Source organism: Ischnura elegans, assembly GCF_921293095.1.
Source record: "Ischnura elegans chromosome 13 unlocalized genomic scaffold, ioIscEleg1.1 SUPER_13_unloc_2, whole genome shotgun sequence".
NCBI classification, from domain to species: domain Eukaryota; kingdom Metazoa; phylum Arthropoda; class Insecta; order Odonata; family Coenagrionidae; genus Ischnura; species Ischnura elegans.
The window spans coordinates 6537204-6561076 of NW_025791658.1; the positions used below are offsets into that span (position 1 = coordinate 6537204).

Sequence of the window (23873 nt, forward strand, 5' to 3'; positions counted from 1 at the left end):
AAACTGCGTTTTTGTGTGATTGTGTTTAAACTCTGTGGTGCATTGGGGGTGGATTGCATTACGACCGACGATATCTCGTAAACGCTTAGAGATAGGTGAAAAAAACAGAAAATCGGGCCCAGAAGAATTGACTTTTACGTTTTACATTAGGATAGCACTTTTTTGACCCCAAAAAACCCAACTGAGGGTCCTCAGTACTTAGGGCCCTTGGGGCACGCGTTCCCTTCATTTTAAAGTAACCAAATTTTAGCACGTGAATATAAACCTCATTTGGATCATTTTGAGACCAGGAAAACAAAACTTTTCTGAATTATGAAAAATAAGGTCCGGCCTAGTGTGCATGACAGTGTATGGACTCCTGGTAGAGGGAGAGATATCTGATCATATTAATTAAGAATAAGGTTTCTCTTCTGCATGTGTGCGTACGTGTTTGGTAAGGATGTTCTTTCTAGAGAAAGACTTATCACAGATATTACAAGAAAATGGCTTCTCTCCGGTGTGTACAGGCAAGTGTTGGATGAGTGTGTCCTTTCTAGTGAAAGAATTTGCGCAATAATCGCACGAAAAAGGCTTCTCTCCCGTGTGTGAGCGCAAGTGTACAGTGAGTCTGCTTTTAGTAGGGAAAGATTTTGCGCAATAACTGCAAGAATAAGGTTTCTCCTTTTTGTGCAAACGCTGGTGCACCATGAGTGTGCTTTTAGTGGAGAAAGACTTGGCGCAATCACTGCACGAAAAGGGGCTTTCTCCCGAGTGTGTTTGCAAGTGGGAGGCGAGATGCGCACTCTGAATGAAACATTTGCGACATGTCTTGCACGAGAAACGTTTCTCTCCAGTGTGCGTGCGCAAGTGCCGGATCAGTATGCTTTTTCTAGTGAAAGACTTGTTGCAATCATTACACGTAAACGGTTTCTCTCCGGAGTGAGAGCGTATGTGGTCGGTGAGATGTGATCTTTGACGGAAAGGTTTACTACATATCCTGCATGAGTAAGGTTTCTCTCCCGTGTGCGTAGGCATATGCTGAGTGAGGTGAGCTTTTGTGGCAAAAGACTTGCTGCATATTCCACACGGATGTTTTTTCCCCGTGTGCGTATACATGTGATTGGCAAAACTACCTCTCAGTGTGAACGACTTATTGCACAAACGGCAATTGAAAGGCCATCCTTTTGTGCCTCCTACTTCGTGATTTTGGAGGTTACTAGCACAAGAGGTGGACTTTGAGGACTTATTTTTTGTGTGTTGTTTCCCATCTCCACCAGAACTTCTCATTCGTTCCACAGTTTTCTTCTCTCCCATTCCACCAGAGATTCTTGTGACAGGCGTTTTTACTTTTTGCATCGGCCCTTCTCTTTTCCTTTTCAATCCTATTAATGTCTCAGAGGTGGTTGATGACTCACAAGAATTACTACTTTCTTCTCTTGATGCAGGGACTGTTAAAGACTCATCTTTTCCAATAAATGATTCATCATTAAGATTTAAATTGCTGGCACCAAAATGAATTTCCATGTGTTTGATCAGATCATCATTGGTGTTGAATCTATATCTGCAGTGGGAGCAATGATATAACTTTTCGTTTGATTTGAAACTACTACTAGGATTTTTGATCTGGCAATTACTTATCTCTTCTTTGTCTTCCATGACTGCCTCAATGCCACTTCTTCTGCTTTCACCTATTCTGATTAACCTCAGGCTATCTGTGATATTTGGTGCGTCACCTATACCCCCAACAACAGTCATTGTGGCTCCACTGTTTCCACTGTTTTTAGATGCTGGAATGTGATTCTTATAACTTTGTGCATAGTCAGGAATTGAGTTATATGTTATCTCATCAGCATGAAGAGTATTCCTTTCTTCAAAATCTCTATCTATCACATTCCTTCCATTCTCCACATGGAATCCTACAGCCTTTGATTGAAATTGCTTCACTGAGATGGATGGAGCAATGCAGTCATTGCTAACATCAATTCTTACATTTCTTCCCTTCAGCATACATGAAGTTGGTGTTGTTTCCATCAGCACTTTGTCAGGAGTTGACAGCCCTGGAAAAGAAATTCCTATTACGAATTTCTGAGTCAAAAAGGAAATCTAGGACTCATTTACCTAATTAAAAAAAACATTTGATACATAAAGACTTAGACCTTTCAAAAAACCTTTAAGCTGACTACTATGCAAGCAGAAAAGGAGTCAGTCTTTTCTGGTCATTTAAATATTGTTACAATTTTGTCTAACATGAAATGCAGTCATCAATAATTATCACACATCTAGCTTAAAGTTGCTGAAGAAAAACCAAATCAGGCCCTTTAAAAGATTTGCTCATTTAAAAGACAAAAAATGTTTGTTTAGTGATTTTGTATTACACATACTGTTATGTTCCTTAAGTTGATATTTAAAAATGGCAAATAATTTTTCACTTACAGAATACTCTAGGATAGACCAATGTTTTTGATGGTAAATACATTAGTATCCATTTAAATGATAAGCTTTAGTAGAAGTAGAAGTATTCAGGTGTGCATCAATAAAAATATTGAGTTTTTTCATCCTCCTACACAAGAGCACAACAGTAAATTTAAATTGTAACGGGTATTTAGATTGGAGAATGACTCCTGGAAGTTTGGAGATGAGAGCAGGAGGGAGGTAATAGGGCTAATAAAAACTCAACAATTTTTATTGTTTGTAATAATAATAAGATCCTTTTAGTAAGTAAATCATGAAGTAATGTGAATTTTTTTGTTGCCATTTATAGTGTTGCTATTTTTGGGGTATTCTTGGAGCGTATTTTTGAATGATGAATGTATAAATCCGTAATCCAATCCACAAAAGGTTCTAAAAATCCCATATTCTTTTTTATACCTTTGTTCGTTGTCCCCACAATTGGGGAGATAAGTATTGATAGCCACGTACATCGAGTGTATGAATGTAATCTTGCGTTTTGTTTCTTTATTATGGAGTGAATGTGTAGAGACTTTTGAACACAAAGGATCGATTGGTGAACCGCAGGTCTGCATTAGAGGGGCTGGTCATCCCTGGCCGTGGGCTAGAAGGAACCTGCCTTTGCATCCAATGTCTGACCACATAGGAAATAAAGGATGGGTGTTTGTGTGATGTGCAGACTGCCAGCCTGACCGATTTGGATTCCCGCCGGAGAGCAGTACTCCCTTGTTGCAGCCGGAATGCGTCGTCTGCTAGTATAACGTTGCTGCTGCCATCTGGGAAAACTGCAGGAGGGAAGAGCTTGGTAAGCCGTTGCTCTCTTTGCCTTTGAAGTTCCAAGGAACAACATCTCTCCTTAAAATGTGCTCTGATACTGAAAGTCATTGTGTGGTGGTTTGTGTGTGCCGATACAAGTGTGATTTGGTTTGAGGTATGTGGCTAGAGGCTATTGTGAATTCATTCTTGAATTTTCCTATTCGCAATTTCTTTTGGAGTACCCGAATGTGGGATATTCAATTCTTTGCACATTTTTGTCTGAATTGCTTCCAATTCATTGGCATTTGTGCAAGGTCCGTAGGGCCACGTGTCTTTTATGCAAGAGCTATTTCTTTTGCCTGTGGGTTGGATTATTAATGGTCTGATGTGGAAAAAATGCATTATTGTGGTGTTTTTTGTTCTGCATCACATTAAAGATAAATAAATTTCCTCAATTTTGTTACTGCGTATCACCAAAATTGTGTATTTTATTGATGGACAGGAGGAAGTCTGGAGAACAGTTTTTTTCTTTCATCCTTATCTTAATTTCTCCACTGTTGGCTATCTGTGAGCCCAAGTGGTGGATGGGACTCTGGTCGAATAAGACTAGTAAGTATTGCCAGACGAGAGGCCCCATTACAAAATCTGTAAGTATTATTAATCCTTGAATGATGAAATTGCTACAGAATTTCAGTATGATTTTGCTTTGGTGGGTACTAATTGTGACACCAATAAGGAAATAATTTTTAATTAGTTACGTAGCAACTGATATCACATATTCCATGGAAGAGGTGACAATTCTTGCATTTTTATCTCCAAATTCACAACATATTTTCAGTGAAAAAGAAGGAATAAAACCACCATGAATCAAGTCTGAGATGATTCAAGTATGATTAAAAAGTAAATTTCTTAAAAAATCTAAATTATTCCCTTATATTGTCCATTTGGGACCACCATTGTAAAAGAATGTTATAAGGGTAACATTAACATTTTTCCAGGTTGACTTATCACTATCACCTAAGTGTCGAGTAACGTCCCACTAACATACTTTTCCGTTCAAAAATTAAAACAATAAATTCTCAACGAACTACTGGTACACGGGCTGAGAGCAAAGGGTTGAAGTGTAAAGCCACAAGATTATTCTTATGGAAAATAAATTACTTACAGCCATACCATATTAACCCAATATTAACCCAGCCATAACCCAATTTATTCAAACTTATAATTTCTGCACTCAATTTGGGTTGAGCGGCAAAATACTTACAATCATGGAAAAAAATAATGGCAAGGTTTCACCACTCATGAAGCGGTGCATAAAACTACAGGCCTGAAACCTTCAATAATTAGAAAAACTAGCGTGGCCTGGATGCCCACTATCATAATTCTTTAGAACTACAACATCAAACTGTCCCACATAACATGTTAAAATTGAGTTGTGCTGTATCTTAGCTGTATTTATTTCTTTTATAGAGTTTAATTCTGTATTCCATATTACATCCTATTCGTTTCTAATTCCTAAATATTTTCTGACATGATTCACTCTTCAACCTAGCCAAGTACAGTTGTTAAGCCCGAAAAAATAAATGAATGAACAAAATTATGGAATCGCATATGAATCCTTCACAGCCATGAATACTGTATGTCACTAAATCATAAATGAAATTTTACTAGTCAATGGCCAAACAAGTTAAATAGCAATAGACTTCAAAAGAAAATATTTTACTTTAAAAGAACTTATACTTTAGACAAATGTAAAAAGATATTATAATAGCACAGTTCTGCAAAAAAATTGTTCAAAAAATGCCTGGCTACAATTTAGGGTGTTTCTGGCTAATTTTGTGTTGCTGAATTCGAAAATGACCTCCGATTTTTTCTATCACCCTCCATTCTTTCGAGCAACCCCTAAATTGGGGAAAACAACCCCTTATCTAAACTTATCGCTTTTCAAGGGATGTTCACTAATGTTATCTGCTTCTGATTGAAAAAAAACTGACGTTTTAAGGCTATCAGGGTCAGGAAAGAGATAAACTTGAAAGGGTTTGGGGTTGAAAAGATATAGGGGGTGAAAATTGAAAAAAAAAACCTTAACAAAACATAAAAATAACCATTTATCTTCGCTTTTTATGACATATGATATGGTAGCTATTAGAAAAGTTTTTAAGAGATGAATACACCCCATTTTGTAAAGGATTAATACAGCATAAAATATAAGAGGGGAAGGGGGGTATACGAGTGGCATAGAAAGTGGTATAAAGAGCTGCCAAAAAAATCTGAATACAAATCAGATTTGTCAACATATTATTGTAACAGCGTTTGGGGGTTCATGATTTGACTTCGTTGTCCTCCTTACTTTTGAAGTAAGAGCTGACACCTTTCCATTAAATACATTGAAAAATGCTCGGAAATACCATGGGAAAAATTGGGAAATACACAGTAAAAGTTACTCACCACATGTTTTGACACGCTTTGACACGTTTTAACATGTTTTCATGTGTCTTGGCAGTCGCACTTGCTGATGTTCATCTATTAAATAAACCAGTGGTCTAATCAGTACGTCACACTTTTTCCTGCATGTCAGATTATAATGTTCCAAGTTCTTTCTTTATTTTTCTTGCGTGTGTTTGATTTAGCATGTTATTTTGCAAGCGATAAAGTGTTTTCTCACGATCATTCCACGATCTTGCAAAAATCACCCCAATTATTTTGTAACACCTGTAGAGATTTAGTGTTTAAAGACGAAAGGAAAGCGATAACTGCAACTGTGTAGAAATCTAATGACCTTTATTTCGGGTGTAAAATTGGTGACCTCGACAAATCGTGGGCCCCTAAATTCTGTTTGAAGTGGTTGTCATAGAAGTATTTGTGAATGGCTTAACTGGGGAAATCGTTCCCTAAATCTTGGAGTGCCAATGGTTTGAGTTGAACCCACTTACCGTTTAACGGATTGCTATTTTTGCCAAACTGACACCATGGGTTTAAAAAAAAACAATCCTGAAATGATTTATCTGAATTTGCCGTCAGCAATTCGCCTGCTGAAGCATAGTGATGATATTCCTATCCCTAAAGCTCCAGCAACAAGCACCCTCGATGATTCTGATGCCTTAGTGAACGAAGCTACACTGGAAGTGGAAGCAGGTGTTAGCCACCGAGATGAATATTACAGCCCTGATGTAGAAGAACCCCAAACTAGTCAAAAAGGGCACCTCATCCCATAACACGAGGACCTAAGTGATCTAATACAAGATTCAAACTTAACAAAGAGTAAAGCACAACTTCTTGGCTTGCATTTGCAGCAGTGGAATCTTTTAGCCGATAGGGTGAATGTTTCTTACTACAGAGGCAGACAGTCAAATCTTACTCAATTTTTTTCAACAGATGATGAAAATGAAGATCTGATTTTCTACACTGATATTGAAGGACTGATGAGGGAATAAGCGATTACGAATGATCCAGACCAATGGAAGCTATTCATCGACTCGTCGAAGACAAGTTTAATGGTTGTTTTACTGAACAACGGCCACGATTTACCTTTGGTTCCTGTTGGATATGCCACTGTTTAAAAGGAAACCCATATTCTAGATTTTTGTGGCAGCTCTTTATACCACCTCCTAAACCCCCTCCTATACCACTCGTAAACCCCTCTTATATTTTATGTTACATTAATCCTTTACAAAATGGGGGGATGAAGAGTGTATTTGTCCCTTAAAATCTTTTCTAATAGCTACTATATCATATGCAATAAAAAGCGAAGAAAAATGGTTATTTCAATGTTTTTAAAGCTTTTTTTTTCAATTTTCACCCTCTAAATCTTTTCAACTCCAGTCAAGTTCATCTCTCTCATGACCCTTAAAACATTAATATATATATTAAAATATAAATATAAAATTTGTAAAAGTCCCTTGAAAAGCGATAAGTTTAGATAAGGGGTTGTTTTCCCCAATTTAGGGGTTGCCCGTAAAAATGGAGGGTGACAGAAAAAGCGGAGGTCATTTTCGGATTCAGCGACCCAAAATTAACCAGAAACACCTTAAATTGTAGCCAGGCATTTTTTGAACTATTTATTTTCAGAACAGTGTAATTATAAACAATGCATTAAATTTTACATTATTAGAAATCAATAATTACCCAGAAGTGAAGAAAAATATTCTCTTTTATTTAAAACCAAGTTAACTAAAGTAAACAAAAATTACACATGGATGACTAACTTAGGTCCTTAATCCTTCAAAAAAGTTCCGACAACTTCTCCACACATTTAATTGTAATCCTTTAAATGCACTCACCTGTAGCCTCGGCCGTGGAGTCATTGGTCATTTTCCAATCATCAATCAGATTTTCATCCTTGGTAAACGTAGGCTGAAATTAAGAATCAGCATATTTATCATGATGGCACAGGATTTTTAACATTATTAAAGGAAATTATCAACTGCTACTGAATTTAAAACCATATAATATTAAAATTAGAATTTTTCCACAGAAATATTTTGTTTTACAAAATAGAACTATCTTCCACACATTCAAGAACAAGGTGATCCTTCCTTAAAACTTTTGCGGGTGCTTGTCATTATGAATAAAAACTATTGGGCTATATCGCCACGTCAATTCTTGGGTGGCCCCACATTTCCCGACCGATGCTAGTCGCTTTTTCAAGGGATTCTGAAAAGTTGGGACTTTAAATTCTTTTATACAGGTAACTGTGTTAGGTGGTGGGGGAAAGGGCGAGGGAGGTTGGAGGAGTGCGTTGTTGATTATGTTTTCTCACTACAGGTTGCCAAATACGGCTAATTCTAATGCTGATGTCACTGTCGAAATTGTTCTTTTCTTCTTTGGGATATTTCCATGGCTTCTCTGATGAGTCTCAGTTTAAAACCTTTTAGTCTTCCGACTAGTCTAGAAGTTTTCCGTCTTCCTCTACCTCCATTGTAAAAATGTTGTCTTTAATCCTGCTTAAATAAGTTAAAATTATTGAAGCTTTTCCTTTCCCTGTGTCCAAATTATAAGTGTCGTCGATATATCTGACCCAAATCTTAGGCTTGTGGATTACTGTTTCTTCTACGTGTTCCATAAATATGTTTGCAATTGCTGGGGAGAGAGGGGAACCTATCGCTCCTTCAGACACCTGTAGATAAAAATTATTCCTCCACCAGAAGAAATTGCTCTCAAGGCAAATCTCTGCCAGTTTTGCGATTTTTTCTCCAAATCTGTCTTTGATGACATTTACCGCCTCCTCACAAGGAATATTTGTGAAGAGCGATGCCATGTCAAAACTGACTAGGAGGTCTTCTTTTTTGACCTTGATGCCACTACTATTCCAAAGAAAATGTTGCAAGTTTTTCACGTGTGACTTTGCCTCTTCTACTGCAGGCCGTAAAATCGGTGCCAGGTACTTTTGCTAATTTATATGTTGGTGAGTCAATGGCGCTGACAATTGGCCTAAGGGGCACTCCTTCCTTATGAATTTTTGGCAGGCCGTAGATGCAAGGAGTTTTCGGATCCTGTGGGTTGATTCTTCATCTTTCGGCGGGATTCCATACATAAGTCTTTATTATTTCTGTCACCATCCTTTTGTACTAACCTCAAGGAAGCCAAAATCCTTGCCAAAGTTAAAGGTTTTAAACAGAGACTCGTCAGAGAAGCCATTGAAATATCCAAAGAAGAAAAGAAAAATTTCAACACGGACACCGGCATTAAAATTAGCCGTACTTGGCAACCCATAGTGAGGAAAAACAATCAGCAACCCACTCCTCAAACCTCCCGCTCCTCTTCCCCCGCTACATGACATGGATACCTATATACAAGAATTTAAATTCCCAACTCTTCAGAATCCCTTGAGAAAGCGACCAACATCAGTCAGCAAACGTTGGGGCCACCCAAGAAGGGACACAGTGACATGTCCCAAAAGTTTTTATTCATAATAACAAGGTAATCTTTTAATAAAGTAACACATCACAGCCAACAAATTAAATCTCAGAGTAAAAAAAAAGCAACAACTCTTACAATTTGGCCCTCGATACAACTGGAAAAAGCTATCATTATAAATAAAATCATTCATTTACAAGTCAATGGCCTAACAAGTTAAATAGCAACATCTTCAAAAGAAAATATTTTACTTTAAAAGAATTTATACTTTAGACAAATGTAAAAAGATTAAGAAGAAATAATTATATACATTGCAGTAAATTTTACATTATTAAAAATCAATAACCACCCAAAAGTAGAGAAAAATATTATCTTTTATTTAAAACCAAGTTAACTTAAGTAAACGTAAATTACACATGGATGACTAATTTAGGTCCTTCATTCATCAAAAAAGTTGTAACTACCTCATGATTCATTAATTGTTCACCCAAACTCAGACCTAATCAAGATCAGTAACACATTAGCCCTACACCATCAGCTGAACAAGAATTGATTACCTATACATATAACAGTAGTTAGTAATGCTACCACCAAATTACGGTAGGCACTTTTGGTGAGGATATGATTAGATGGAGTGTGAAGAACAGAATAAAATGATCATTTTGCAACAATGAGAGTGATAATGCACACCATAGAAGCTTCTGCATATATAAGAGGAGATTTTCCAGCAAGATAAGTTAAGTTATTGACAAAGTTATGCAATTTCCTCTTGGGCTTCATTTGTCAGTAGATTGCGACTGCAGCTTCAGAACTCTATTTCAGTCGCATCTATCCTCGTCAGCTCTTGGTGCTCTAAAGGCAAAGGATAATTGGACAACACATGATATAAATGCACCGCCAGGCATTTGCCCAGATTAAGTTCCACCTTTCTCCTCACATGAAAGTTGTTTAAATCTAATGATAGAACCTAAACGTCAGAGCGAAAACTATTTTGATATCTATGATATCTTCATTAGCAAATAAGTGTATTTTACTGCTAAATCCAGAGCAAAGGTCAGAGATGTATACAATGAACAAAAAGGAGCTGATTGCACTACCCTGCAGGACAAAAGATGCATGTTTCTGATGAATGATGTTTGGAAAGTTCCAGGGAGGACTGAATTTTTTGTGATAGCAAACCTGCACATAACATGGAAAAAGCTCACTTACCAAGTCATGAGTTGCCAGAGGGTCTGAAGCCTCACTTGAAATTCCAACTGTATTCGGCGAGTTAAATGCAGGATAATTCCCTTCACTGAGGAGCTGTTCGTTTTCCTCTTTCACAGTGCACTAAAAGAGAATGTTGAGTGTCAATCAATAAAAGCAATATAATAATCAAGAGAATTTAAATTTAAGCAATAAAAGTTAAATTATTGATAAAGTTATGCAATTTTCTCTTGAGCTTCATTTGTCACAAGAGTGCAACTATAGCTTCAGACCTCTATTTCAGTCTCATCTGTCCTCGTTAGCTCCTGGTGCTCTGAAGGCAAAGGATGCAGGTTGATAATGTGCCAACCTTGCAAGCTTTCACTGACCCAGCTCAATCAGTTACGTGGGATTTGCTCAGATTAAGTTCTATGCCCCACTCTTATCTCCTTAAATGAAAGTATTTTAATTCCAACGACTTAGTTTAAAAGTTAGAGTGAGCATTATTTTGCAATTTATGACATCTCCATCATCAAATAAATGTATTTTACTGCTGATTCCGGACCAGAGGTCATACATGAATGTAATGAAGAAAATGGAGCAGATTACACTAACTTGTGGGACAACAGATATGAGCTTCTGCTAAATAATGTTAGCAATGTTCCATCAAGGATAGGTTTGTATCAGAGTACAACTGAATCACTTAACAATGCAAAAGTACACTTACCAAGTCATGAGTTGCCAGAGGGTCTGAAGCCTCACTTGAAATGCCAGCTGTATTCGGTGAGTTAAATGCAGGATAATTCCCTTCACTGAAGAGCTGTTCGTTTTCCTCTTTCACATTACTCTAAAAAAGAATGTTGAGTGTCAATCAATAACAGCAATATTATAAATAATTATAACCTTTTTAATGATAAAAAACAAAACCCTGTCTTTCAATGGAGACCACACAACCCAGTCGAAACGTATGCCTGAGATTTTTATGGCTTCTTTAATACACTTGTTTATTTGATAGGTGCTTTTTGTCTAATTTGGATTGGAATGGCTCAGTATTTGCTTGACTCAGTAACAACTAGCAAACATCCTCACCTGGAACTCAGAGGTGGTAGATTTTGCTCTTCAATTGTTTCATCAATTTAGATGTCTCAACATCACAAGGTATGCAAAAGATGCTGGAGGTTTTGACTCTAATTCTCTTTATGCTCTTCCATTTATTTCCACCGTTTCTGGGAAGTTGTCATGCATTCTACAAAAATTACAACATTGAGACAATACACAAAAATGAAAATCTCCTGAGGAAATCTGAAAATCTACGGAGGAAACGTGTGACGTTTAAGGACTCAAGACCTCTGGTGACTATCATATGCCTCATGAGTGTGGAGACATATATATATAGGAGTAGCTGGAAGACCTATTGAAGCCAAGATCACAGAGCACAAACGTTGCATTAGACTTAGATACCCTGGGAGATGTAACGAAGCCAACAATTGTGAGGCATACGATCAGGCCACTCAGTTTAATGAATCAATATTCGTGTGCTAGGCAAATGGATATTGGGATCGTCTTAACAAAGAGGTGATTGAAATAGGACTCTCAAAAAATAAAATTAATAGAGATGCAGGCTTCAACCTGAGCAAAACATGGACTCCCATTATTTGAGGAATGGGATAAACGACCTTTCTGTGAGAAGATTAGCAGGATTGTACAGCGAGGATCGAATTACATGAAAAAATACTCGTTGTTTAGGCTTTCTAGCCTAGCAAAGACTATTACTTAGACAGTAGACAAAATCAAGTTAACCACAGGCCTACTCAATTGAATGAATGACATATCTGTCAGAAGAATAGTGATGTCATACAAAAGAAATTGACTTACACGCAAACAAATAAAGATATCAAGGGTTTTGCTATATATTGTACCACTGGAAAAGTTGTGCAACTGGTCTTCGTACATTTGAGGGTGACTTCCCTTACCAATGCATAAGTATACTCTAGGAAAACCCACTTCTGTAGTGCAACCCATAATTTTGTTCAACTGAAGGCAATTACATTACCGTATAATTGCAGATGAGAATAAAACTTACCAACATGTTGGCTTGGGGTAATTGGCAGTTTTCCAAAGGAATGAATATTTCAGTCCTTTGAACTGAGCATGCAAACTGTGAAGTTCCTTCAATCGTATCTTGAATGCATTCTTTTGTCTCAGCAGATGACCCCATATTGTCATCAGCTGTCCTCTCTTCTTTGATACTCTGTGCAGAAAGTAAAAGTTATTAACAAGTCTCCTTCTTCAAAATAAACAAATAAGTCATTCCAACCAGATGAACCGTTCAGTCGGAGCCCACATTTCAACAGCTGGCTCTGCCATCATCCTCAGAGCATTGACTGATGGACCAAACAATTGTCCGCACGGTCATCAAAAGAGGGACATCACGATGAGCTTTGACGTTGTGTACCTCTTCAAACCATTCCCCCTTAATGACATGGTTCAGCTCCTGAGAGTGACTTTTTACCACAATATCGTAGAATTATTACATCATGTACTGACAACATCATACTTTACGAGCGATAGAAAATTATTTGTGCAGAAGGAAGGAATCCCCTTGGAATAAAGTCTAAACATCTATGGTGCCATAGCACATTTTTTAACTCATAGAGTGCGGGAACATTTTTGTACATTTTGTACGCTGACTGCAGCATTCACCCAAAACTTTCCCACCCAAAGAAAACATTCTACACACATCAACAAGGCTGATAATACCATAAACCCACTCATACAGATCTCTATTTGAATGGGCGGACTCATTACCATCCAGCCGAAAAAAAAGGGATCCTGAAAAACTTAGTACAGCATGCCTAAGCCAATGAAGAAAGCCTGCCCAGTGTATTGAAACACCTGCATAAATCATTTTGGCAGAATGGGTGATGTGAAAGAGACATCCACCGTGCTCTTAAGAAACCCTATCACGAAAACATGGCCGTCCTTAGTTGGACAGTGGATAAAAAAGGAAACCAGTCGTGAGGGCTTGCCTCCCATTCATCTACACTATATGTATCAAGGAACATATCGAGGATTCTGGGAAAGAAATCAAATTGAGACAATAAGATACCTTTGAAACTAATCAGTACATTAATTAGAGTCAAGGACAATCTTGGACTGAAGACTCCAGGAGTACAACTAAACCCCTGCGAGTGTGGTGAAGTCTGTATTGGGGAGACTATTGGTCGGACCATGAAAGCCTGCATTAAGGAGCACAAGAATTGCATTAGACTGACTCACCCCCAGGAGTCAGCGGTCAAAAAATATTGTTTTTGACGATGCAAAACTCCTTTGAAGATTGAGAGGATACGGGGACCAGTTGAGGAAGAAGGCTATTGCGTGAAGGCAGACAGACAAAATTTTCAACTGCGACACGGGATACTCAATATGCCATGCATCGAAACTGGCTCTGAAAATTATTAAGACGGCACGAAAAAAGAAACAATGACAAGATAGATGAAATGACCCAATGCAGAGCCAAAAGATATATAAATCCCTGGACAAATTTTTACAAAGAGCTTCTAGGAGAGGCCCAAGGAACTCAAGGCTGCTGTTCTAAATTAGGGGTGTAATAAATATTGGATGCTATTCTGCAAGTCATAATTACACCAACCCTGAGTTCTGAATGATGGGGTATAATAATTTTCTTCTGAATTGCACCGTGCTTTTTCTTGAATTTTGAAGCTCAGCCTTTTCCCGTATGAAAAAATTTCTGAACAGTTTTCTCAACCAATTAGGGATAGGAAATTTTATACATTTATCTGTTTTCTATGGAACAGTGACTTGCAAATATAAGATATGGTTTTATTTACGATTAAATTTTTTATTCATAACCTTGGACACATATTATATGCTTTACAAATTTCATTCAGGATATCGGCTTTTTGTTGTTGGTTTGGACATATTTCACAATACATACAGTTATGGGTTATGTCATTGTTTCATAGTAATAATAATGATTTATTGGGAATAAATAATGAACATCTTACCCAAATCAGTTTGTCTGATGTAAGGTGTATACTATGCCAAGTAATCATTGGAAGCTATATATGCTTGAAGCTCTTTGTGATTGTGTTAGCTTTCTAAGTCTTGTTTATTTTTGCATGTCAAAATAAATATATGTCAACTTTTCTTGTGTTGCTCCTGAGGATATAGCTTACTGGATGAACTAGCTTTCCTTTCTTATGAAAGCTTTATATTTTATGACTCGCTAAATTTCAGTATTTATTTTTGTTTAGGAAATTTAGTAGGTTACGACGTTACAGCCATGCTTTCTTGTATTGTGATGGAATAATATTTATGTTTCAGTCGTAGATGAGGAAAAAGCAGGAGCAGGTGATGATTAATTTACTGTCTGTAAAAAAAAGCAAGATACTCGAGTTTGAGGAGCTCTAGCATCTAGACGAAGCAATCGATTTCAGTGCAATAAAAAGCATACCAAAGAGAATTTAGTTCTATGTTATATCATGTACTTTAAAAATTCTTCCGCTAAATAGTATTTCCTGTACTTAATTTTTTCTCAAAAAAGTACCCGTTTTTTGCGCGTAAAATCAAGGTGCCCAACTTTGAGCGCTTGGATTTCCGCAGTTTTTGTTCCTATAACTTACAATTTTGATGTAAAGAAGCCACATCTATTACTAGCAGTTTGTTGAAAACAAATTTTTTATACCACAAAAATTAACTAAGTTGTTGTAAACAACGCAAACCTCTGCTAACTTAAGTTAAGTCTCGAAAAATCAATTTAATTGACTCACTGGTTTCGAAGTTTTATAAACCACCAGATCGGGGAATCCCGCATAACCTTCCACAGTTTTATATGCCGGGAAAGCCTACGATCATTCTTCAGGTTAACACAAGCTTAAAAAAATTCAAGAATTGGCGGGAATTGACCACATAGAGGATGTTTTCCTCGCACACAAAGTGTTGAAATAAATGGTTGATATGAATGCACCGCTGAAAGTTTAAACTATTTGTAGTAATCCTTTGCAATAATTGTTATTCTTTATGTACTGTTGATGAACCAAGCTTGTGCTCCACATATTAAGCTTGAATGTTAACGTCTACACAATAGGGTGGTTTCCCATTATTTTTTATTGCCTAAATCGAAAGATTATTACTCCTGGAGTACGTATGTCATGCTTTTAGATTTTTAAATGACGATATCTATTTTTCGCGATTAAATGAAAAGTGAAAAATTTCAAGCGCGCGAAAACGCGACACATAAGGAGGAATGATGGGAAAAAGTCGTACGACGCATTCCTGGTTCCCCCTCCCGCCTTGTGAGGTGACCTTGATCGAGACTCTGAGCGCTGATAGGACGCAGGATGCTAGCGGGTAGCTGAGTACCTTGCTGGCTGGTAGCGCTTGGCTTAAATAAAGATTATTAATACCTTATCAAACGAAGGAATATTTCCGACCATAGGCAGTTTTAATAGGTGATTATTAAGACATGTTTCCCTGAGCTCTGTGCCTCATGCATGAATTTGTAACCTCAGACGATGTATAACTCCTATCCTCTCGTGTAGAAACTAGGTCCCTGTGACGTCACGTGGAGTGGCATCGCATGGGCGCCAATCTGGCCTTTTTCAAATGAGGATAAAATTTGACCCTTGCCATTCGTCTAAACCGGTATTTCAAAAACCAAATAATTTGTGTATTATGAATGCACTAATGGTGGGTAACAAATCATAATCAATGCCTTTCGTTTTCTTTGATGAAGGAAACTACCCTATTCTCTAAACTAATTAAATATTCATCACGCAGGCTGCAATTGTTTAATTAAAATAAAGCAGATTTCATTTTATTCTTAGATATTATTCCATGTTTTTAACGTGTGATTAGGTTACTTCAATCTCAGAAAAAACAATTCGACAACACAATGTGCACGTTATACAGGGTGTAATACGGAATAGCCTGCTTCGGGGAACAGTGTAACATCATTTCACCCCTACTGCATGCAATTTACCGTTCAGAACACTGAATTGCACCAGTGCAGTAGATATTTTTATACATATATATATATACTTATAATTACACCTTCCGATGCAATTGAAACACAGATTACACCCAATTAGAATATTGTATTGCAACAGGGGAGCAATATGCTATATTGCGCTACCCAATATGCTAACAACTGAAGAGTATGTTAGTCATTTACCAGCCAAACTTGAAGATGTGGAGCAGAAGAATGATGCAAAACTGTGTAAGGAAGCCAACAAAGAGAAATTATCATTACTGGAAGAAAATAAAACTTGGAAACTATGTGAAATGCCTGAAGTAAGACTACCTATTGATGCAAAATGGTTCTTGAAAATGAAAAAAGATAAAAATTAAAAAAAAATCAAGATACAAAGCACGATCAGTCATCATGGGATGTGCTAATGACAAGGACTTGATTATGATGAAACATATGCCCCTTTTCCTTGACTTTCAACATCTACAGTTTTTATGTAACTGTCTGTAATTACTCTTTTAGCTGCAGTAGTACATGATTTTAACTAACACCCTATGCAGTAGAGAACCGATAAATATCCTTCCCTCTAGCCTGCCCGAGTGTCTCGCGAGGAATGAACTCTTAAAATTCAGGCAAACCCTTCTTTCTTTCTTACCTAAGAATGGGCCTTCATTAAGGCACTTGTCATAGGCGTATTAACAGCATGGAACAGGAAGGAAACGATACGAAATGGGCAGTAAGATAGGAAATGCTTGGAGGCATTCTGCACCTTTGGGGATGGCTGGGGAGAGTTAAGTGGCATTAGCGAACCCTAGGGTGAGGAAAAGTGCATTTCCGCTCCACCTAGGCAGCAATAAAATTTTTGGGAAATTGCCATAGGCAGTCGAGCAATGGTCAAACCTTAAAAAACGTTTTCCCAGAGGTCAGCATATGACACAATTACAAATGATCCTGCAGACTAAAGGTTAACCACACATCATTGGTTTCACGTCAAATGGATATCAAGAATGCATTTTTGCAAAGGAATTCAAAGAATGAAATATTCATGAAACCGCCAGCAGGAGTTTCTGTCAAAGGAAACTTGGTGTGCTAACTCCATGAACCATTGTAAGGACAAAAGCCAGCCCCCAAGGCATGGAATAGCTGCATTGATAACTAAGTACAAAGCCTTGGTTTGGTTCACTCAAAGCATGATAAATGTCTTCTTGTCTACACTGAGGTAGCTACGTATTGTGATTTATATTCTACTTCATGCTGATGATTTGCTTATCGGCTGAAAGAGTGATGAAGAGTTTAGTCTTGCGAAAAGGAAACTACTGGAATATTTAAGATGACTGATCTGTAGAATTTAAAATTCTACCTAGGAATTAAGATAGACATGAATAAACCTAGTGCGTACTTATCTTAATAGAAGTGCCTGGGAGATATGCTGAGTAGATTTAATATGTCTGATGGCAAATCGCCAATTGAAGAAAAATTTTGTGCTACTGATTTTGAGAATGAGCCTACAATAACTGACAAACCACAAAATGACCTCATTGGATGTTATACGTACTTGATGTCTATTTCTAGAAGTTAATTGTCTCTGGGTGTTGCTTCATTTAGAAAGTATCAGAAAAGACCCAGTGTAGGACTATGGAGAGATCTTAACACATTCACGTTCTTTTTTTTGTCTCTTCGGTTTACGCCAAGTAGTACCAGGGATCTCTGGGAACAACACCAGCGTGACACCAATCGGCATCAGCCCTAGTGAATGTGTTCAAAGAGCACTTTGGTATATTAAAGGTGCACTTGATTGCAAGTTTTTTCCAAGGAATGATTCAGCCCTGAGTTTTTGCTGATACCGAATGGGCTGAATACAGTTTCATAAGATGAAAAGTCTACATTGGGTTTTGAAGTGGAAGCATTTCACTGCACTGTGTCACGGAGTACAAGAAAACAGTCAATTGCATCAATATCCTCAACAGAAGTGAAACTTATCAGCGAAGGTTTTTGTGAGATACAGTGGACAATTCCAGTTTTAGAAGACTTGTGTATAGATATAAAAAAGCTAACAACCATATACGAGGATAACAGTCCTGTTTTCACAAATTGTTGAAACATAAGCACTGTAGAATGAAAAATATATGTAGTGGTGAAGTAATATTTTCTCTTGGATCTATTTCAGAAAATGACTTTTAGAAGACTTGTGTATAGATATAAAAAAGCTAACAACCATATACGAGGATAACAGTCCTGTTTTCACAAATTGTTGAAACATAAGCACTGTAGAATGAAAAATATATGTAGTGGTGAAGTAATATTTTCTCTTGGATCTATTTCAGAAAATGACTTTTAATGCAAAATATGTGAAACTGATACAACAAAAGGCTGATATGTTTACTCCCTAAATTAGTCACAAGAATTGCCAAGTTGGGAGGATGTCAATATAGCAATTTGCAATTAGTTGGTTGTCACACAATAGGGTGGTTTCCTATTATTTTTTTACTGCCTAAATCGAAAGATTATCACTCCTGGAGTACGTATTTCACGCTTTTAGATTTTTAAATGACGATATCTATTTTTCGCGATTAAATGAAAAGTGAAAATTTTTTAGCGTGCGAAAACGTGACTCGTAAGTATGAATGCCGGGAAATCTCTCCATGTGACGTATTTCTGGTTCCCGCTGCCGCCCTGTGAGGTGACCTTGAGGCGAGTTGAGCGCTGATACAACGCAGGCTGCTAGTGGGTAGCTGAGTACCCTGCTGGCTGGTAGCGCTTGGCTTAAATAAGGATTATTAATACCTTATCAAATGAAGAAAACTTTCCGACCATAGCCAGTTTTAATAAGTGATTATTAAGACATGTTTCCCTGAGCTCTGCGCCTCATGCATGCATTGGTAACCTCAGACGACGTATAACTCCTATCTTCTTGTGTAGAAACTAGGTCCCTGTGACGTCACGTGGAGTGGCATTGCATGGGCGCCAATCTGGCCCTTTTCAAATGAGGATAAAAATGGACCATTGCCATTCGTCTAAACTGGTATTTCTAAAACGAAATAATTTGTATATTATGAATACAGTAATGGTGGGTAACGAATCGCAATCAATGACTTTCGTTTTCTTTGATGAAGGAAACTACCCTATTGGTCATTTATGATTTTTTTCCTAACCAGTTGGATTTAAATTTAGTTGGAATTGAATATAAAAAGTGTAAGCTCTATTGTACATGCATCCTCTCATTAAACTGTTTGAAAAAGGTAACTTCACAATTGGGACCCTTATTGATGCTCACAATACATATTTCATCAACAAACATCTCAATACCTAACAAAAGAAATTCACCACACAAATCCTCTTTAAATAATAACATATATTTCGGTGTTTTTTTTGCTATGACAGTATTAAAAACCAAACTTCCCAAATAATAACACCAAAACTTAAGAAACAGAATATAAATCATAAAAAAATTTATAAATGGTTTTTATGTGTGAAAAAAAACTAAAAATTATAATTCAAGAAGTGATATAGATGGTGTTAGCAAAATGTATAGCAATTTGATCAAAAATGATGCAAATTTATTATCCTAATGTGGCAAATAACAAATAAACGAAACAGCTGCAAAAATAATACACCACATAAATTTAAAAAATGTTTTCTTATCAATGTATCTTTTGATTTTACAGGATATATTTTGCATTATAAAAATTATTTTTAATACTGGGCCACTTTTCCATTTCATGCACCAATCTTCCATTTATAGAATAACCCTTCAGAAGGCAAAATGTTTTTTTTAAATATGTAATTCAAATTTATATGCAAAGGAGCTAGATAAAAAGCAAATGAAATGTTATAGGTTTTTGCATACTACTCAAAAACATCAAAAACTTTACAGGTCTCTTCACTTAATAATTTAGGAGTAAGGGATTTGTTTATTCATTTTAGCATTCTCTGACTTTCTTTCATTTCCTGTAGCATCTCACGGATATCCAAGATATTTGTACTGAAACGTAGAGGTAATGGCAGTTGTGACGAAACAGAAATATAAAAGTGTGTCATGTAATGGAAAAAGAGGCGTTTAGTTGTACACGTCGTGGCTCCACATGCATTCATTAGAGAGCCAAAGTTAGTAGCTCACACAAAAAATGTATGCTCTATTAACCTCGCCTCTTTCATTTGAGTGTGTTTTAGTTAATATTGGAATGCAAATAAAAAAATTAAGTTTCACATTCTAACAAAAAGCTAAATACATATTTACATTAATGATATGAAAAATAAATTTGTATTTCTTTTAAAAGCTACTAGATCGAATGTTTCCTAGGATATTTTTTGCACTGCAACTTCATGTAAATATTTGGTTACCTTCGAAATTATTGTTCCTCTCACCTTCTCATATAATAAGCCTTGAAAATGGAAAATAAACATAAGAAGCATCAGCAATATACGTTTATTAATAAATGACCTACATCCCCGCAGTCCATAATTACAAATAAAAAAAGGGGGTCCAGAAAAAAATACGTTTTCGTGTACATTCTCGGCAGCCAATAAACGAATAATCAACAACTCCACTACTTAATTATTTAGCAGCAAATGATAATGAATTTTTGCGTTCATTTTAAAATGCTCCACCTTACAAAGCGAATACTTTAGCATGGTGCTATAATTTGGGTAATGGATTGGCTTTACGAATAGATCATTGGTTTAATTATTAGCCATCATTGATTTGGAAATACATTACTGTACCAAAAGGCGAAATTCCTTCATTTGACGCGACTGAAACGAAAACTGCGAGATTACAAAGCACCTCGTCGAGGACTCACAGAGAGGGAAACACATCGTTGGAAATTGGACTTGTTTCTCTATTTCGTCGACCTAGTCCGAGAGCCTTTCAGGCCGGAGAATATTCATATTGTAATGCTGCTTTAGGAAGGCCTTAATTACAAAGGTAAGTTATTGACACCAAGGCGTTGTGTTAAAAAAAATGTGATCGAAGTGCGATTGACCGATTCTTTCTGCAGAATAGGAAGTGAATTCGGGGTTTTTGAGTCACAAGCAGGCAGATTGTGTTGGAAATTCGCAAAATTGTAGACAAACAAAGGGCTATTAACTTTTATCTGTAATCGCTGTCAATCTCAGTGCTGTTTCTTAAATGTCGGATTTACTAGTTTCACGCAATCATAACTCACTGTATTTCTCTTCTCGTGGCATCAAGCGATTGATCAATCACACTATTGAGTTATTTTCATAAAAATTTTCCCATGTCTAGTAGAGGCAACCCATAATTAACTTCTTAATCACTATTATATCATTCTCCGGAACTAATCATGCCCCAGATGTCAAATGCGATAAAATTAAAAGTGCTTACCTTGAAGCAATTTCTCGACGGACATTTCCTCAGTTCTGCATCCGATTCAAAACAAATCCTTTTGAAATCACGGAATTCCATGAGCTTTTTCAAACATAATGGACATATAACGCCAGGCAGGCCATCTCCCAAAGCAACCTGAGATGTTAATGAACACACTATGCCTCAACATATTTCGCAATAATATTGGAAACTATGTCCATAACACGGAATATATTGAAAATATGCTTTCAGAAGATCGATAAATGGAACTTGCCACTTACTTGTAAACCGACTAAATCCTGTAGAACATCTTTCACTGGCATTTCGCATGTTACATTTGAAGTGAATATGCTGAAACAACTTTCATTATTCTTGATACAAAGTCTACAAAGAGTACTCTCTGAATTCATTTCTAAAGAATCCGAGACAATCACGGTGGTTCGACTCATTCTTTAATTTCAAGAATTCTATTTATCTTCAAACCAATTCAATCGACAACGAAAACATCAACACTGCACTAACAAAGATCGCAGCAAACAACTAGAAAACTGCATTCACTTAAATGATTTACGAGAAAGAAATAAACTTGCAATGCTCACTGTAAAAGTGAAAAATATCAGCAATTAACAATCCCTTCGAAGATAAATCACACTACGCTGAATGAACAGACACAGCAATCAATAACATTCGTCCACATTGTATTTATATAAGATACGGCAAGCAGGGATTGGTTTGGATTAACGGTTTGCTAGTGGCGAGTCTCACCGCTAGAGGCACACGTATATAGCAGGCCTAACATCCGAATTTTCATACTAACATTTGAAACCCCTTTCACCCGATGAAGTACAAAAAAATTATTATAAATAAATTATTTTTGCGCCAACTACTGTCATTAAAACTATTTTTTTATAATGACTCAACCACGCGGTCAAATACATAATTTTAGCCCATATTTGGTTGCCGAGCGGTTGTTAAGCATTAACGGCCTTTGCTGCGACTAAATAAGAATTAAGCTTTCTGTAATCTATGCTGCGAACACTAAGGTTTAAAAAAATATCTTTACTACGTTTTTTTGTAATAAAAGTCAATAATATTATAGTTAGCGTTGGAAATATCTCTTTTCCCACATTTTGCAAAGTAGGCATGAAATTTGGAAAAATTTTTAGGCAGGAAAAACCATCATACAAAAAGAAATCTGGAGGAAAAGTGGTATCCTGACGATGACATGATTGGAAAATGAAAACGCTTTGATTATGAATAAGAAGTAGATAAAAATAAAATTTACATGCATTCACACATGGTAAAAAATACTGAAGATTTGCTCTAGAAAAATTTGCCCTTACATTTGATAAAACAAATAATGCACTGTTAAAAAACCTTTGGGACTACAAACCTCCGCTGAAACCAAAACACCGCCTCCCCAAATGTGCCCTCAACCCTTCCCATATCCCTATCCCCTAATTCCCTGTCCAGTATTATTATGCCATGACTCTTTTAATCTGTAAAACGTGATCAACTAATCTGCCTGCAACATTACTAAACGAAACGCCCAGGAGACAGCTGGGAACTGCGGAAAACAACAACAAGAAATATACATGGACTTGGAATACTGAAGATAATATTATAATACCAATAAGAAAATCACAGTTGCTATAGCAAAGTAATGAATGTAGAAACCTTATGCTGCCATGCAGATTAGTTATTAATAACATTGAAAGAAAGAATTTTTCATTATTCCTCAATTTTTTTTAATTATAGTATTTATAAATTATAATAGCGGCTGCTATTAAATATTATAATTAAACGTTACCCTAAGCAAGCTTAGGTGAACGTTTTTGCCGTGAAACCCATTTAGCACTGTCATTTACCTGTTTTGTAGCCATTGATTTGTGGGTACTTTCGAACTTTTGTGAAATTGAAACAAAATATACACAGCTGGTTTGTGACATCATACCACGCTGCCACGTCATCAAATCATGTGTTGGTATCTTTATTCTAACTCAATTTAACACATTTTGGACTGCTGTAGTTTTGCCATGTAAACTGTTCTGGTACAAAATTTCCTTACGTCTTCCACCTTAAAACCTCTTTTGGACCACGGCTTTACGTCCCATGTGACGAATGGAGAGCTGCAATTGAAACGCTTAATGCTATTTAATGCATATTTAATCCATGCTTAAAGCTATTTAATGCATTGGAAATATGAACTGCATTCTTTGATTTGCCCACGCAAGAATAGTATGAACATCCTGATTACAAGAACGATTTGCAAATTATTCGGGGTCATCAAGTGCACATGCAAGTTGGTAGATGATTGCTCAGAGAGAGGGA

At 36.7% G+C, this 23873-nt stretch overlaps 1 protein-coding gene across 1 annotated transcript; it reads right to left on the reverse strand.

The window, feature by feature from the left end:
* Positions 1 to 252: 252 nt before the first annotated feature.
* On the reverse strand, positions 253 to 22226 carry LOC124172761 (zinc finger protein 235-like). The gene is made up of 7 exons (XM_046552249.1): positions 21824 to 22226; positions 21561 to 21698; positions 12308 to 12475; positions 10952 to 11071; positions 10249 to 10368; positions 7464 to 7536; positions 253 to 2036 (listed from the first exon to the last, which is right to left on the reverse strand). The coding sequence occupies exons 1-7, from the start codon at positions 21989 to 21991 to the stop codon at positions 391 to 393; spliced, it is 2433 nt and encodes an 810-aa protein (XP_046408205.1). The 5' UTR covers positions 21992 to 22226; the 3' UTR covers positions 253 to 390.
* Positions 22227 to 23873: the final 1647 nt, after the last annotated feature.